Source organism: Neofelis nebulosa, chromosome 1, assembly GCF_028018385.1.
Source record: "Neofelis nebulosa isolate mNeoNeb1 chromosome 1, mNeoNeb1.pri, whole genome shotgun sequence".
Taxonomy (NCBI): Eukaryota; Metazoa; Chordata; class Mammalia; order Carnivora; family Felidae; genus Neofelis; species Neofelis nebulosa.
The window spans coordinates 157650948-157670488 of record NC_080782.1 but is presented as its reverse complement, the minus strand read 5'-3'; the positions used below and the strand labels follow the sequence as shown (position 1 = coordinate 157670488).

Below are 19541 nucleotides of genomic sequence, written 5' to 3'. Positions count from 1 at the left end.
AATAAAATAAATACATAAAAATAATAAAAATAATATCAAGCTAAAAGTATACTTCAATATACCTAGTCTAAAAATGAAAAAAAAAACCACCTGACTACAGAAACAATTGTCCTTTGCTTAGGCAATTTGGTAGAAGTGGTGACTTAGGGAAGGAAGTGCTTGATGTTTCTGTAACACAATCACAGCCATTTGTCACCTCTTGTATTCCTTGCAGTAAACATTTATCATGGCATGGGAGAATCAGAACTCTAACTCAGACTTTAACCAGGTGGGAATTTTCAATGACAGCCCCGCTTGCATCTTCCTTTTCTCACTGGTCTTGGGCATCTTCACAGTGGCCTTCATGGGAAACACTGCTATCGTTCTCCTCATCTGCCTGGACAACCAGCTCCACACCCCCATGTACTTCCTCCTCAGCCAACTCTCCCTCATAGACCTCATGCTCATCTGCACCACTGTACCCAAGATGGCTTTCAACTACTTCTCTGGCAGGAAGTCCATCTCTCTGGCTGGTTGTGGAGCCTAGATATTCTTATATGTGTCTCTGCCTGGAGCAGAATGTTTCCTGTTGGCTTCAATGGCCTGAGACCATTATGTTGCCATTTGCCACCTATTAAGGTCTCATGGCAGCTTCTTCATACATTCTTGGCTCGCTTGATGGTCTAATTGAAGCTGTAGTTGCATTGTCTTTCTCATCTTGTGGTGCCAGGAAATGGCTCACTTTTTCTGTGATGTCCCTGCCCTTCTCACTCTCTCATGCACCAGCATATTGTTATTTAATGGTTGATATTTATATTCTATGTTATTATTCTTATTTCCCCTGTAGCAATAATCATTGCTTCCTATGTTAATGTTATTGTGGCTGTCATTCAAATGGGGTCTAGAGAGGTCCAACGGAAATCTTTTACCACCAGTTCCTCTCACTTCATGGTGATGGGAAAGTAGTATGGAGCAGGTTTGTTCATATACATGAGGACCGCTTAAGATTATTCTCCCACCCAGGGCAAAATGGTGTCTGTCTTCTACACCATTCTTACTCCCATGCTGAATCCCCTCATCTAGATCCTCTGCAGCAATGAAGTGGCCAAAGCTTTCATATGGGAGGCAGAGTCTAGAGAGTAAATAGACTGATAATATTTATACTTAAGTTTTCTTTCCCTTTATTCTTTGCCTTATGCTTAACTTTATGCATTTAACCAATACAATTAAATAACTAATGTTTACTGATCTTTGAACATTTATAGGGAAAACATAAGATTTAGAAAATGAAAAACTCTGCTTTTCTTCTTCAAATATTTGATTTTTTATTATTTTTTAAATTTTTTGTTTCAAGTTTATATTTGAATTCCAGTAAGTAAAAATATAGTGTAATATTGGTTTCAGAATGTAGTGATTCATTACTTATATATAACACCCAGGACTCAAAAGAACAAGTACCTTCCTTCATACTCCTCACTAATTTAAACCATCCCAGTGGCCAACGCCCCTCTAAGAATACTCAGTTTTTTCTCTATACTTAAGAGTCTGTTTTATGGTTCGCTTCAATCATTTTCCCCTATGTTCATTTATTTCATATTTTAAATTACACATATTAGTGAAATTGTATGGTATTTATTTTTCTCTGACTTATTTCACTTATCATATACACTCTAGCTTCATCCACATTATTGCAAATGGCAAGATTTCATCATTTTTGATGGCTGAGTAATATTCCATTGTATATGTATGTGCATACTCCTGAACAAACAATGAGTCAAAAATTTATTAAAAGGGAAATAAATGTTTTGCAAAAAATAAAAATGGAAATATGACATAGAAAAATTTATAAAATGTGACAAAAATAATTCTAAGTAAAAAGTTTATAGTGATGCATATCAACATTTAAAAAAAAGATCTTAAATTAACTGATTAAAATAAGTTAAAAATAATAATTAATAAAGCCCAAATTTAACAGAAGTAGATAATAATAAACAAGATAGTAGATAAAAATTAAACAGAGACTATTAAAACCAAATCAATAATCAATGTAATAAAGAACCATTTTTTGAGAAGATAAACGAAATTGGCAAATCTTTAGTTAAACTAAAAAAAGAAAGGACTAAAATTAATGAAATTATCAGTGAAAGAGATATTGCAACTTATGCCACAGAATGACAAATGATTTTAAGAAGCATCTATGAGAAACTATTTGTTTAGGAATTAACTAACTTAGGAGAAAATGATACATTTCTGTAAATATACCACCTAAAATACAGAATTATGAAGACATGGAAAATTGAGGCAGGTCATTAACAAGTAAAGAATTGAATCAATAACCAAAACCACACCACACGGAAATTCCAGGAGCAGATGCCATCACTAGTGAATTCTACCAAACATTTAATGAAGAATTAATAAGTATCCTTCTCAAACTCTTCTTAAAAAATGATGAACAGGGAATGCTTCCAAACTTTTTAATGAGAAAAATGTTAATATGATACCAAAGAAAGGGAACTCTAAAAGAAAATAAAAATTACAGGCCAACATTTCATGATGACCACAGATGTAAAATTCCTCAGGAACTATTAGCGAGCTGAATTCAACAGCACATTACAATTATTATTTTCAATTATTATTACGCACGACCAAGTAGGACTTATTTCTGAGATGCAAGTGTGGTTCAAGATACATGAATTAATTAATCTGATGCATCATATAAACGGAATAAAAAATTAAAAAAAAATAATGCAGTCCTCTCAATAGATGCAGAGAAAAAAAAAACTATGACAAAATTCAGCATCCTTTTATGAGTAAAAACTCTCAGCAAAGTGGGTTTAGAGGGAAGGCAGCTAACTCAACATAAGAAAGGCCATATATGACAACCCCATGGCTAACATCATACTCACTGGTGTTAGGCTGAAAGTTTTCCCTCTAAAACAAAGAACAAGACCAGAATGTCGTCTGCTTCTCCTCTATTTAACTGAGTACTGAAAGCCCTAGCTAGAATATTAAGAAATAGAAAAAAAATTAAAGGTTACCTAATTTTAAAAGAATGTAAAATATCCCTATTGGCAGACTGGATGACCATATTTAGAAAAAACTAAAGACTCCATTAAAATTACTGATACAATGAGGGGGCACCTGGCTGGCTCGGTCAGAAGAGAGTGTGAGTCTTGATCTCAGGCTTGTGAGTTGAAGCCCCACATTGGGCGTAGAGATTACTAAAAATATATAAGTAAACTTTAAAATAATTTTGGTAGAAGGAAAAAATGAATTATTTTAAGTTTAAGTATGTAAATCAACATATATTAACATTGAAGGAACAATCCCATTTACAATATCAATCAAAAAACCATTAAACACTTAGAAATAAATTTTACCATGGTGGTAAAAGACCTTTACACTTACACTGTAACACTAATGAAATGAATTGGAAATGGAAACACACGGAAATGGAAAGATAACCTGTGTATATGAATTGGAAGAATACCTTTGTTAAAATGGCTACACTACCCAAAATGATCTTCAGATTCAATGTAATCACTTCCTACAGAATGCAATAGAGACCAGAAATAAGCCCAAGTATGTGTGTTCAATTATTCTTCAACAAAGACACCAAGAATACACAATGAGAAAAAAAGTTTCTTCAATAATTGATGCTGGGAAAACTGGACAGCCATGCGCAAAAATAAATAAATAAATAAATAAATAAATAAGATCCTTATCTTACATCATACCAAACATAAAAGAAATACACATTTAACAAAAACAAAAAATATGAAAGTTTACAACTTGTAGATGTCAATATAAGGAAAAACTTTTTTGACATTCTTTGCAAATATATATTGATTTCACACCAAAATCAGAGGCAATATAAGCAAAAACAGACGTGTTGAACTACATCAAATTCAAAAGCATCTGGACAACAAACAACAAGATAAAGAGGCAACCTATGAAATTGTACAAAATATTTACAAATTTTGTGCCTTATAAGGGCTCGCTATAAAATCTGTAAAAAAAATGCTATGCAACTTCATAGCTAAAACAACAAATAAGTCAATTAAAATATAGAAAATGTACCTAAATCGATACTTTTCAAATGAAGACATACAAATGGCCAATATACACATGAAAAGATGCTCAACATCACTCATCATCAGGGAAATGCAAATGAATATATTTTGCATTCTCTTATCCTTCAGAGACTTCTGTAAGTGTAAAATGATATTCTTTTTTTAATGTGTATTTATTTTTGAGAGAGAGAGAGAGAATGAGCAAGAGAGGGGCAGAGAGAGGGATACACAGAATGGGAAGCAGGATCCAGGCTCTGAGCTCAGCACAGAGCCTGACGTGGGGCTCAAACCCATGAACAGTGAGATCATGACCTGAGCTGAAGTTGGACGCCCATCCAACTGAGCCACCCAGATGCTCCAAAATGATGTTCTTGATGAAAGTCCAAGAAGTCCTTTAAGTTCTGAACTTTTTCTTAATTTACTTATCTTTTTTTCTGTTTAGTATGAACAATTTTAAGTAACCTATCTTGAAGTTCACAATATCTGTTTTTGAGATTGACTCCATTCTTATATCCCCCTAGTAAGTGTTTTTTTTTATTTTAATTCCAGTAGATTTAACATACAGTGTTATATTACTTTCAAGTGTATAATATAGTGATTCACAATTCTGCATATTACTCAGTGTTCATCATGATAAGTGTATTCTTAATCACTTTCACCTATTTCACCCATTACCTGACCCACCTCCAGTCTGGTAAACATCTTTTTGTTCTGGATAATTAAGAGCTTGGGTTTTTGTTTTCTTCTGTTTTGTTTTGTTGAGTTTCAGTTTTGGTTTTGGATTCAATTTGTCTCTTTTTTTCTCCTTTGTTGGTTTGTTTTGTTTCTTAAATTCCACACATGATTGAAATCATATGGTATTTGCCTTTCTCTGACTGATGTATTTCACTTAGCATTGTACTCTCTAGTTACAGCCACGTTGTTACCAATGGTAACATTTCATTATTTTTTATGGATGAGTAAAAAAGAAAAGTTTATATATATATCTTATTTGTTCTTCTAATGATGGACACTTGGGTTCCTTCTATATATGGACTATTGTAAACAATACTTCAATAAACATAGGAATGCATATATCTTTTTGAATAAGTGTTATTTTCTTTGGATAAATACCAGTTGGAAACACTGAATCATATGGTAGTCCTATTTCTAATTTTTGAGGAAATTCCATACTGTTTTCCACAATGGTTATAGCAGTATGCAGTATAAATCCCTTGAGGGTTTATATTTCTCCACATCATTCTTCTTTTCTTTTAAGAACAGATTTCTTATGATGTACTTCACATACCATAAATTCACCTGTTTAAAGTGTACAATTCAATATATATATATTTTAATTTTAGCAAATTTGCAGTGTGTTCAACCATCACCACAATTTAACTTTAAAATATTTCCATCCCCACTAAAATAAGCCCCATACACATTACCAGTCAATTCTAATTCTCTACCTGCACCTACAACATCTTGAGCAACGACAAGTCTACTTTAAAGCTCTATAAATTTGCCTATTTGGCCCATTTTATATGAATGGAATCATACAGTATGTGGCTTTTTGTGACTGGTTTCCTTCACTTAGCATACGTTTTAAAATTTCATCCCAATTTGTAGTATGTATTAGTACTTAATTTCTTTTTATTGGTGAATAATATTGGATGTTAGAGAATATCACATTTTATTTATTTCATCAGTTGATGTGCATTTAGGTTATTTTAACTTTTTGACTATTATGAATAACGCTGCTTGGAATATTTTTACACATTTTTTTGTGGGAGCATACATTTAAATTTTTCTTAGGTTAAATACCTAAGAGTGCAATCACTACATCATATAGTAATTCTGTGTTTAACCTTTTTTTTTTAGTTTATTTATTTATTTTGAGAGAGAGACAGAGAGAGAGAGACAGAGAGACAGAGAGAGAGAGAATGCATTCGAATGGCAAAGGGGCAGAGAGAGAGGGAGAGAAAGAATCCCATGACATGGGGCTTAACCACATGAACCATGAGATTATGACCTGAGCTGAAATCAAGAGTTGGGTGCTCAAATGACTGGGACATTCAGGCACACCACTGTGTTTAAATTTTCAAAGAACTGCCAAATGTTTTCCAATGGTTTTGCACCATTTTACATTCTCTGCTATCAATGCATGAGGGCTCCAATTTCTCCACATTCAATCTATTTTTGTAATTTATTTATTTACATTCAAGTTAGTTAACATACTGTGTAGTATTGGTTTCAGGAGTAGAACCCAGTGATTCATCACTTATAAGATATAAGAAAATATTATGAAAAATCATACGCCAACAAATAGGACAACCTAGAAGAAGTGGATGAATTCCTGGAAACATACAAACGACCAAAGCGATACAGGAATAAATAGAAAATTTGAACAGTCTGATAACCATCAAAGACATTGAATTAGTAATCAAAAAAATTCCCAACAAACAGAAGTCCAGAGCCAGATGACTTTAAAGGCGAATACTACCAAACATTTCAAAAATAATTAGTACCTATTGTTCTCAAACTATTCCAAAACACAGACAAAGAAGGCAAACTTTCAAATTCATTCTTTGAAGCAAGCATTACCCTGATACCATAAACATATAAAGACATGGCTAGAAAAGAATACTACAGGCCAACATCTTGGACAAACATAGATCCAAAAGCCCTCAAAAATACTTGCAAACCAAGTATAACAATACATTTAAAAACCATTCACCATGATCAAGTGGGATATTTTTTTTTTACTGAGTTGTAAGTGTAGTTCAAAATTCCCAATCAATCAACATGATACATCATATCAATAACAGAAAGGATAAGAACCATGTGATCATTTAAATAGAGTAAAAAAATCCATTTGAGAAAGTAAAACTTCATTCATGATAGAAACCTTCAACAAATTAGGTTTGGAAGAAACATACTTGAACATAATAAAGGCCATGTATTATAAACCCTGAGATAACATCATACTCAATATGAAATACTGAGAGCTTTTCCTCTATGGTCAGGATGAAGACAAGGATGTGCATTATCACTGATTTTATTCAACATAACTACTGAATATTGTAGCTACATAGGCAGACAAGAAAAACACAAAGAGAAATGTGGTTTTTTATTAAAAAATTTTTTGTCGTTTATTCGTTATTGAAAGAGAGAGACAGAGCATGAGCAGGGGAGGCACAGAGAGAGACACACAGAGAATCCAAAGCAGGCTTCAATTTCCGAGCTGTCAGCACAGAGCCCAACGTGGGGTTTGAACTCACAAACCGTGAGATCATGACCTGAGCCCAAGTCCGACGCCCAACTGGCTGAGCCACCCAGGCACCCCCACAAAGAGAAATTTGTAAAGAGGAAGTATAACTTTCACTATTTGCAGATTACATGATACTATATATAGAAAACCCAAAGACTCCACCCAGAAACTACTATAGCTGATAAATGAATTTATTAGATTTTCAGTATACAAAATCAATATACAGATTTATCATTTATATGCACTATCATGAAGTAGTAGAAAAGGAATTTAAGAAACTGCCTATTTAGAATTTCACCAAAATAATAAAATATCTAGAAATAGACTTAACAAATGAGGTGAAAGGGCTGTACTCTGAAATCTACAAACCAATGATGAAGGAAGTTGAAGACGACAGGAATAAAGGACAGAATATGCGATGTTTCTGGACTGGAAGAACAAATATCATTACCATGTTTATATTATCTAATGCAATATAAAGATTTATTGTAATCCCTGTTGAAATACCAATATATATATATATATATATATATATATATATATATATATATACATACATATACATACACACACACACACACATATTTTGCAGAACTAGAACAGGTAATGATAACATTTTTAGGTCTAAAATGAGTCCGTTGTCAGCAGCATGACATGGAACTTTTTTTCTTATCAATCCATTCTGTCACCTTATATCTTTTGATTGGAGCATCTAGCTTATTTATATTCAAAGTAATTATTAATGATATATGTTTACTGGCTTCTTATTATTTGTTTTGTGGTTGTTGCTGACGATTTTTTATGATCCTTTCTTGTCATTCCCCTTTTCATGTTTTGCTGATTTTATTTAGTGATATACTTTATTCTTTGCATATTTATTAGTGAGTATTTGTATATAGTCACTATTACCATATTACCTCTTTTGCATATAGCAGTCTTTATTTAATTCTTGGTCATTTAAGTTTGAACCCATTCTTTACTCTTCCTTACATTTTAGGTACATATTGTCACATTTTACATCTTTTTATATTGTGAATTCCTTGATATTTTTTTACATAAATATTCATCTGCTGATAGCTAGTTTATTTATATTTGAATATAAAGTAGAAGTTAATGGCTATTAATACTAAGCAAATTTTAATTTGACCTGGATTTAGGAAATCATTCAAACAGTTTAGAAATTGTTTCGTTTTGCTGTCACATATGAAGTCACATGTTCAAAAACAGTTATTCATAATTAAACAATGTCTAAACTATTTTTCTTATTTTCAGGTGGAAAACTAATTATGTATGAAGTCCTAAGAGAAAAAATGGGTGCTAAAATAAATTATTATAATTGAAGAACAGGGACTGAATTCCCTGGATGGATTATGAAATTAAATCACAGATGACTTACTAAAATTGTGTTACATATATTTTCTCTGGAAAGTTAAAGGATTTCAGTTACTCTGTAAATAGTATCATTCTTGATAACACCTGGAAGGTAAGTTTGAATGAGACTGTACATTCCAAAATATCTAAAGCATTATGATGTTCAATCAAAGGTAATAGAATTTTATTCAAAAGCTATATGTATTAGAAATTTTGATATATTGAAGTTCTTTAAGTACGGACCACTTTTTCATGTTGATCTCTAACTTACCCCTTTATATTCTCTGTAAAATAAATGCATTTCTTATATTTGTCACAGATCTTTTTGAAGGTTAAATTAAATAATATCTGTGAAGATATTAAATAAAAGGCATTATTTAGAACAATGTTATAAATGCTAAATTCAGAATCATTGCAAGACTCTCCAGTGGATCTAGTCTATTTGTTCTTGTTTCCAATCACTGTGAGGATCATATAGGCTTCATTTTTGTGCAATTTTCTTTAGTTGAACTAAACACATATAAAATAAGCATATAGCTTACCAATCAGGAGCCAATAATCTAGTAAGAAAAATAGATTATTTTCAAAAATAATCAAGAGGAATAAATTAAGGTTATTGCAAATTAGGGTGGGGAGATGTGATTTGGATGTAAGTAATGATAGTAATGCTCATCTGATGAATTCATGTTGTGATACATGTATTTAAAGAATTAACCTATTCTACTTTTTAACAATCCTTAGAGGAATGGAGGGAATTAAAATAAATTCTCAGAGACATTAGCTAACCTGTCTGTTGACATAGGAGTTGGTGGTAGATCAAGACTATAAACTCAGTAAACTGTCTGATCTGAAGGTCCATAATATTGCCTTTACATAGAACAGAGGTAGACACCACACATCTTCTGAAAGTTTTTTATATGCAGATCTTGCTAGCTAAGGAATGAAGGAGGCATGAAGAAAGATAGTCCTGTTTTGGAATTTGAAAGGAGGTGTGATTTACAAATGTGAAAGATTGTGGAACAGCAGACATCAAGTAAGAGACACCTCCTAAAAGGAGACTTAAGCTCCTACTTATCTCAGTTGTATCTTTGGGATCTGGAAGTAGCAATACATAGAGTTTGTTTTGGAAAATGGAGAAGAAATATTTTAAAATAGCGGCTTCAATGACTTTCTTCAGTGTCTCAAATCAAGGTCAGCAAGATGGTGAAATATGCTCTGCAGCTAATTTGAGCCATTTGAGAATTGAACTTATAAGAGGAGTGATACAATCCACTTATTCTTTGGGAAAATCCAAAATTAGAGTGTTGGGTAAAGTGAAAAATAGAAACTTAGTTTTATCTGCACTATTTAGATATGATGCAAATAGATGGGCTTTTTAGAAATACTGATAAGCCTTTCCAAAAGGTATCACAACTCACTTTTGAGAAATGTAACTTGAAAATTTTATAGGTAAACAGAGGATGGATTTAGGTGAATAATTCCTAAGTTTCCATAAGGACATTTTTTGCATACCATTTAATCTTAACATACTATTTATTTTTTGTGCCATTATTAGGAGGGAGAGCATGACTTCTCCATTGAAATTATGCAGCATATATAGAGCAGAGATGAATGCTCAGTTATCCTAATATGTTTTCAACTAAACTCTCCTTTTCTCAATTTTCTCTCCCTCATTCACTATCCCCCTCAAATTTCTTTCCAACTCATTTTGTCATTCAAAACACACAAGGTCTTTCAACATTCCACTGAATGTCAACTGTCTTTGTTTAGTCAATTTGACTTTTTTCCTCTCCTCTTCCTATAACAATTTTTAAAATTCTCTTTCTTCAAAATACATTTGTTGAAGCTGGTGAGCATAATTAATAAAAACATAAATTATATTTAGCTAAAGTTGTGTCATAGTCTATTTTTTAAGTATGTATAGACAAAGTCTATTAATTCCACACTGAGGGATCTGTTGAGAAATTATGTGGATAAAATTTGATGAAGCAATGGATTAATGTACATTATGTTGTTAATTTTATAGCTGTAATGCTTATATAAATTCCTCATGTTATTATAGCTATAACTAAATGCACTTATTAATATAAAATAACACATTTCAACTAAGACATTGCTTCAGAGAGATGATGTGGAGGAGCTTGAGCTGACAGTATTCAGAAATAAGTGTCTTGACCACCAATGTGAAACGTTGTTTACTATAGCTTCCTCTCCTAGGGCAGTAAAGGAAATGAGACTTTGTGAGATCGGTTTGCCAAAATAAAAGATCGTGCAATAACGTAACATAACATAACATAACATAACATAACATAACATAATATATAATTAATATAACATAATAATATATCATTCTATGTATGCCCACATTGAAGAAATAAGAAACATAAAAAAAAAATTACAGGAATATATAGGCAGAACCTCCTTACCTACTACAAAGTAAATTTTACATTTATCTACTGAAAATGGACAACTTAAAACTGTTTCTCATCTCAAATTATTAAAGATTCTTCTAACTGACTTTTATAGAAGCCAGTTAGTTTTGAACAGTTCTAACTATCTCCATTGCAATTCTTCCATTCGTTCCTTTTATGGGCTAAAATTCATGGATTGTTTTCACATAATGACATAATGTGAAGGGGAATAGATTTAAAATGTGATGGAGTTTGTTGTTAACACAGAGATTGCAAAAAGCAGCCATGAGCAAAATAAGATCTAAATATAGAGTCAGGTCCTGTCACTTTTAAATAACAGAGACAAAGAAAGCATAGTGAAACATTATTACAACACCCCTTTAGCAATTTATTTTTATAAATTACTCCATAGAAATTTGATTTGGAAGTTTGTACATAGAGTGAACTGCAGAATGCCAAGGACATTTACTTCCCTAGATAATGCCACCTATGTAAGCTGTATTCAGTCTAGATAGCATTATACGGCCTTGATTAAGCAGAAAGATAGACAAGAAGACAAATGCAGGCCAAAGAAAAATCTGGCCCATGGAGTTCTTCAGCCTGTGCAGCTTTCAAGGCACTTCCACTTTCCAAATTTATAGAATTTTTATTTATGCAATTAATGTCCAAATTGGGAATACTGATGAATCTGTTGTTTTGGGTATTATTCCAGGATGCACAATTGATTGAAAGATTACCTATTAAAGGTGAAAGTGGCAAATTGTCAGGAAATGACTAGATATATGCTGAATGTTCCATAGGTACTAATATTTATGTTTCAAAACATAAAGAGAGAGACTTTCACCAGGTATAACAACATGAGCAAACTTGAAGTACAAAGGATATATTGCTTTTTAGAAGCACAGAAATGATAGTAAACCAAGTGATGTTTTAATTTTCTGTTGGTCAATAAATTTTAATCAGAGGCTTGAAAACTCATGTTATTTTTCAGTAGTAATGTTTGAAGTTTTTTCTGTAGCATGCATAATCACTTTTGAATCGTAGTTTGAATAAGGGTAAAAGATTGTGTTAGAAATATTTAATAAACAATTGTTTGTAAGAGGAGTGAAAAAGTAAAAATACTTGAAAATTTAAATAGCATGAGCTATGCTTATTTACACAATGTGGGTTGAGTTTCTTGACAAGTATTATAAATATAAGAAAGAATGCTAAGAGAATTTATAACTGGTCAGAAATTTAGGATGTATTAAATACCTGAGTTATGATTGAAATATTATATACACTGAATTGTTGAATGCTACAGAGATAAAGAGTTTAGAAGGACCCAAAGTGGTGAAGAAAATGAATATTCATAATCTTTCCAGGGAGTGTTAGGGAAGAAAGAAAGTAAAGAATTTCTTGTCTCTTGGAGAGGGGATAAAGAAGGGAAAAAATGAATATGAAAATAAAGAATTATATGTATGCTTTTGCATAGCCAAAGAAATCTTAAAAGGTTTTGCTAAGGACATGGAAGAGATTAATTTTATGTAAGCTAGAATAGTGTGGAGGTAAGTAAGTGTGGTCTCTCTTACTTTTAGTAGTATATATTTATTTTAAAATATATATATCATACAAACTTCACTCCAGATAATATTCACACTTTAAAAATATGATCTAATTTGATTTTAATAACACACTGTAATATAGATATTATAAATATTCAGGTTAATATACTGTAAAATAAAGATTGCAGGAATTAATTGCCTAAAATCACACAGCTGAAGTAATCTGTACCAGACATGCCTTTGCCTTTGTACTCTCCTTTATCCTGTATCTTGAGATCAATACTTGACTGCCTTGTGGACACATGTCACTTTTAGAGATGAGTGAGGAAACCGTATATTTATGAGGAACTATTTACACTACAACCCACCATTATTAGAATAAATATTACATAATAGACATCAGATTGCTGATTTCTCAATCTCTTCTGTTTACCTGACATGTGATTAATCTTGTCTCATTTCCATCAATACACGATTTTCTCTACACTTTGATAGAAATTTTATGCAAAATTTCATGGAAAACAAAAAAGAACCATAAATAAAATCTCATTGACTTCTCAGAAATTTATGTCTTCCATGATCATAAAGTTTTTATGAATGGATAATCTACACTATGCATATGAGCTGACTAGTTTCTCTAACCTCATCATATGACTTGAGAAAGTTCTCATATTTTTATTTTTTTAATGTTTATTTATTTTTGAGACAGAGACAGAGACTGAGCAGGGGAGGGGCAGAGAGAGAGGGAGACACAGAATCCAAAACAGGCTCCAGGCTCTGATCTGTCAGCACAGAGCCTGACGCCAGGCTGGAACCCACAAACTGTGAGATCCTGACCTGAGCTGAAGTCGGATGCTTAACTGACTGAGCCACCCAGGTGCCCTGAGAAAACTCTCATATTTTTAACAGTAACTTACTGTGTCTGTGAACCACACATTCTTCATTAACAACAAACTTGAATTTAAATAAATAAATTTTTAAAAGAAAATAATTCATCTAACATAAAATAATCATATCAAGATAAAACAATGCTTTAATATATCCAGTCTAAAAATGAAATTATGACCAGAGAAACAATTACCTCTTGCTTAGGCAATTTGGTAGAAGTGGTGACTTAGGGAAGGAAGTGCTTGATGTTTCTATAACACAATCACAGCCATTTGTCACTTCTTGTATTCCTTGCAGTAAACATTTATCATGGCATGGGAGAATCGGACCTTCAACTCAGACTTTATCCTGGAAGGAATCTTCAATGACAGCCCCACTCACATCTTCCTTTTCTCGCTGGTCTTGGGCATCTTCACAGTGGCCTTCATGGGAAACACTGCTATGGTTCTCCTCATCTGCCTGGACAACCAGCTCCACACCCCCATGTACTTCCTTCTCAGCCAACTCTCCCTCATGGACCTCATGCTCATCTGCACCACTGTACCCAAGATGGCCCTCAACTACTTGTCTGGCAGGAAGTCCATCTCTCTGGCTGGTTGTGGAGCCCAGATATTCTTATATGTGTCTCTGCTTGGAGCAGAATGTTTCCTGTTAGCTTCAATGGCTTATGACCGTTATGTTGCCATTTGCCACCCATTAAGATACTCAATTCTCATGAACCAGAAAATATGTGGTCTCATGGCAGGTTTTTCATGGATTCTTGGCTCACTTGATGGTATAATTGAAACTGCAGTTGCATTGTCTTTCTCATATTGTGGTGCCCGAGAAATACCCCACTTTTTCTGTGATGTCCCTGCCCTTCTCACTCTCTCATGCACTAACACATTGTTATTTGAAAGGATGATATTTATATGCTGTATTATTATGCTTCTTTTCCCTGTAGCAGTAATCATTGCTTCCTATGTTCATGTTATTGTGGCTGTCATTCACATGGGATATGGAGAGGGCCCACGTAAAGCTTTTGGCACCTGTTCCTCTCACCTCATGGTAGTAGGAATGTATTACGGAGCAGCCATGTTCATATACATGCGGCCCAGTTCAGATCGTACCCCCACCCAGGACAAATTCGTGTCTGTCTTCTACACTATCCTTACTCCCATGCTGAATCCTCTCATCTATAGCCTCCGCAACAAGGATGTGGCCAGAGCATTCATGAAGGTGTTAGGAAGGGGTAAGTCTGGAGAGCAAATTGCCTGATAATCTTTACGCTTTGTTTTTTCCCAGTACCTTCTTTGCTTTATGCTTAAATCTATGTATTCAATCAATCCAATTAAGTAACTAATATTTCCTGATCTTTGTAGATTTATAGGCAACAATAAAGATTTTAGAAACTGAAAAATTGTTTTCATTTTTTCTTCAAATAGTTTCAATTTTTATGGTAGTTTGAAGCTATGGCTATAAGGAAATCATTTAGTACAAAAAAATCCGCAATTTATTCTATTGTATTATACCAATTTAAAATTTTTTTTTGCCATGACTACATCCCATTGTTTGGTTGCATTGATTAAAATTATTGTTTTTATAACATGTCATAAGCTTAACCTTGGAGAAAAAATGCTTTTTATGAAATCCTAAAGTCTTAATTTGGAGTGATCAATTTTTTTAAAAAAGTGAATGACGAAGCAATTTATGGGAATGAATATAAGATTATTATGTAAATGAATTTGTCATAACTGGATGGTAAATAAGGGGTATTGTATTGTGATATAGCCACATTGAGCTTTAATTGTTCTAGAAATTGCCCTTCTTAGGGGCGCCTGGGTGGCTTGGTCGGTTGAGCATCCGACTTCAGCTCAGGTCATGATCTCACGGTCCGTGAGTTTGAGCCCCACGTCGGGCTCTGTGCTGACAGCTCAGAGCCTGGAGCCTGTTTCAGATTCTGTGTCTCCCTCTCTCTCTGCCCCTCCCCTGTTCATGCTCTGTCTCTCTCTGTCTCAAAAATAAATAAACGTTAAAAAAATTAAAAAAAAAAAGAAATTGTCCTTCTTTGGGATAGTAGATAACTGGGGTGTTATTTATTTTATTTTCCTATAGAAATCAAACAGTCTTATACATGGGAAACTAAAATGTAAATATGAATCCTAAAACATGGTTTTTCTCATTCTTATTTTCCTCTTTATATGGATTGTGTACTGTTATTGTATGAAAACATAAAAATTTTTGTTTAATGAAGAAGTATTGGTTTTCTTTAGGCTGCATATTCTCCTTAAATCTCATGTGTGACATCCCCAAATATAAGTTCATAATGATATTTTTATCTATCTATATATATGTATAAAATACATATATGCAGATCATCATTTAGATATAGATGATATAGATATATAATTCTGGAGATTCTTGTGGCTTAAACAGAAAAATCTTTATACCGTAATATGAATATGAGCTGTTTCATTAAAACTGTGTGGCAACATCCCCACTGTATACAACAAATTAACACAAATTTAGCAGCTGTGAATAGCAACCGTTTATATCAGAGTTTATATTTGTCAGAGTTTCCAGCGTGGCTAACATGGATATTCTGCTTCTGATATCAGAATGTAAGATCCATGTGTTGGTTGGAGCTGCGGTTTTATCTGAAACTTAAGGTTACCTTCAAAGCTCATGTGTTTGTTGAAATGAGTAATTTTTTAAATAATATATTGCTTTTATTTTTTTAACTTTATTTTTTTTAATTTACATGCAAATTAGTTAGCATATAGTGCAACAATGCTTTCATGAGTAGATTCCTTAGTGCCCCTTACCCATTTAGCCCATCCCTTTCCCACAATCCCTTCCATTATTTTTGTTTCACTTCCATTATTTTCATATGTTTTGTCTCTTAAAGTCTTCATATGAGTGAAGTCATGAGTTTTGTCTTTCTCTGACTAATTTCACTTAGCATAATACCCTCCAGTTCCATCCATGTATTTGCAAATGGCAATATTTCACTCTTTTTGATTCATTCCATTATGTGTGTATGTGTGTGTGTATGTATATACATATATATGTATACATATACATATATATACATATATATATATATATATATATATATATATATATATATACATATATATATATATATATATATATCTTCTTCTTTACGCATTCATCCATCGATGGACATTTGGGCTCTTTCCATACTTTGGCTATTGTTGATAGTGCTGCTATAAACATGGGGGTGCATGTGTCCCTTCGAAACAGCACACCTGTATCCCATGGATAAATGCCTAGTAGTGCAATGGCTGGGTCGTAGGGTAGTTCTATTTTTAGTTTTTTGGGGAACCTCCATACTTTTTTCAAGAGTGGCTGCATCAGCTTGCATTCCCACCAACAATGCAAAGAGATCCTCTTTCTCCGCATCCTCACCAACATCTGTTATTGCCTGAGTTGTTAATGTTAGCCACTGACAGGGGTAAGGTGGTATCTCATTGTGGTTTTGATTTGCATTTATCTGATGATGAGTGATGTTGAGCATTTTTTCATGTGTCGATTGGCCATTTGGATGTCTTCTTGGTGAACTGTCATGTTTTGCCCATTTCTTCACTGAATTATTTGTTTTTTGGGTGTTGCGTTTGATAAGTTCTTTATAGATTTTGGATACTAACCCTTTATTTGGTGTGTCATTTGCAAATATCTTCTCCAATTCTGTTGGTTGCCTTTTTAGTTTTGCTGATTGTTCCCTTCACTGTGCAGAAGCTTTTTGTTTTGATGAGGTCCCAGTAGTTCATTTTTTACTTTTGTTTCCTTTGCTTCCGGAGACATGTTGAGTAAGAAGTTGCTGTGGCCAAGATCAAAGAGGTTTTTGTGTGCTTTCTTCTCGAGGATTTTGGTGACTTCCTGTCTTACATTTAGGTCTTTCATCCATTTTGAGTTTATTTTGTGTATGGTGTAAGAAAGTGGTCCAGGTTCATTGTTCTGCATGTCGCTGTCCAGTTTTCCCAGCACCACTTGCTAAACAGAGTGTATTTTTTCCCGTTGGATATTCTTTCCTGCTTTGTCAAAGATTAGTTAGCCATACATTTGTGGGTCCATTTCTGAGTTCTCTATTCTATTCCATTGATCAGAGTGTCTTTTCTTGTGCCAGTACCATACTGTCTTGATGATTACAGCTTTGTAGTATAGCTGGAAGTCTGGGATTGTGATGCCTCCTGCTTTGGTTTTCTTTTTCAAGATTGTTTTGACTATTCAGGGTATCTTCTGATTCCATACAAATTTTAGGATTATTTGTTCCAGCTCTGTGAAGAATGCTGGTGTTACTTTGATAGGTATTGCATTGAATATGTAGATTTCTTTGGGTAATATCGACATTTTAATAATATTTGTTCTTCCTATCCAGGAGCATGGAATATTTTCCATCTGTTTGTGTCTTCTTCAATTTCTTTCATAAGCTTTCTATAGTTTTCAGTGTATAAATTTTTCACCTCTTTGGTTGGATTTATTCCTAGGTATTTTATGGTTTTTTGTGTAACTGTAAATGGGATCAATTCCTTGATTTGTCTTTCTGTCACTTCATTGTTGGTGTGTACGAATGCAACCTATTTCTATGCATTGATTTTATATCCCTTTACTTTGCTGAATTCACTAATCATTTCTAGCTGTTTTTGGTGGAATATTTTGGATTTTCTATACAGAGTATCATGTCATCTGTGAAGAGTGAAAGTTGGACCTGCTCCTGGCTGATTTGGATGCCTTTTATTTCCTTATGTTGTCTGATTGCAAAGGCTACGACTTCCAATACTATGTTGAATAACAGTGGTGAGAGTGAATATCCCTGTCTTGTTTCTGATCTTAGGGGGAAAGCTCTCAGTTTTTCCCCATTGAGGATGATATTAGTGTTGGGTCATTCATATGTGGCTTTTATGATCTCGAGTTATGCTCCCTCTATCCCTAATTTCTTGAGGGTTTTTATAAAGAAAGGATGGTGTATTTTTTCAAATGCTTTCTCTGCACCTATTGAGTGAATCATATGGTTCTTTTATGTTTCCTTTCTTTTAATGATATGATGAATCACGTTATTGTTTTGCAGATATTGAACCAGCCCTGCATCCCAGGTATAAATCCTGCTTGGTAGTGGTGAATAATTTTCTTAATGTATTCTTGGATCCAGTTGGCTAATATCTTGTTGAGAACTTTTGCATACATGGTCATCAGGGAAATAGGTCTATAGTTCTGCTTTTTAGTGTGGTCTCTGTCTGGTTTTGGAATCAGGATAATGCTGGCTTCATAGAAAGAGTTTGGAAGTTTTCCTTCCATTTCTGGAACAGTTTTTGGAACAGTTTCAAGAGAATAGGTGTTACATCTTCTTAGTGTTTGGTAGAATTACCCTGGAAAGATATCTGGCCCTGGACTCTTGTTTTTTGGCAGATTTTTGATTACTAATTCAATGTCGTTACTGGTTATGGGTCTGTTCAAATTTTCTATTTCTTTCTGTTTCAGTTTTGGTAGTGTATATGTTTCTATGAATTTTTCCATTTCTTCCATATTGCCCATTTTATTGGCATATAATTGCTCATAATATTCTCTTATTATTCAGTACTCACTCAGAACATCAATGGACTCAATGTTCCAAACAAAAGGGTAATAGAATGTATAAGAAAACAAGATCCATCTATATGCTGTTTACAAGAGACCCACTTTAGACCTAAAGACACCTTCATATTGAAAATAAGGGGATGGAGAACCATCTATCATGTTAATGGTCAACAAAAGAAACCCAGAGTAGCCATACTTATATCAGACAATCTAGACTTTAAAATAAAGACTGTATCAAGAGATGCAGAAGGGCATTATATCATAATTGAGGGGCCTATCCACCAAGAAGAGCTAACAATTGTAAACATTTATGTGCCAAATGTGAGAGCACCCAAATATATAAGTCAAGTAATTACAAACATAAAGAAACTCATTGATAGTAATACATAATAGTAGGAGATGTCAACACCCCACTCACAGCAATGGACAGATCATCTACTCAAAAAAT

General features: G+C 33.3%; 1 protein-coding gene and 1 pseudogene across 1 annotated transcript; both read left to right on the top strand.

The window, feature by feature from the left end:
* Positions 1–226: 226 nt before the first annotated feature.
* LOC131494285 (olfactory receptor 2M2-like) lies at positions 227–1062 on the top strand (annotated as a pseudogene).
* A 7662-nt stretch (positions 1063–8724) lies between these two features.
* Positions 8725–14858, top strand: LOC131487704 (olfactory receptor 2M3-like). The gene is given in 3 exon segments (XM_058688671.1): positions 8725–8785; positions 13814–14749; positions 14751–14858. Coding segments are annotated over 2 exon segments (1032 nt in total). The 5' UTR covers positions 8725–8785; positions 13814–13825.
* The last annotated feature ends 4683 nt before the right edge of the window (positions 14859–19541 follow it).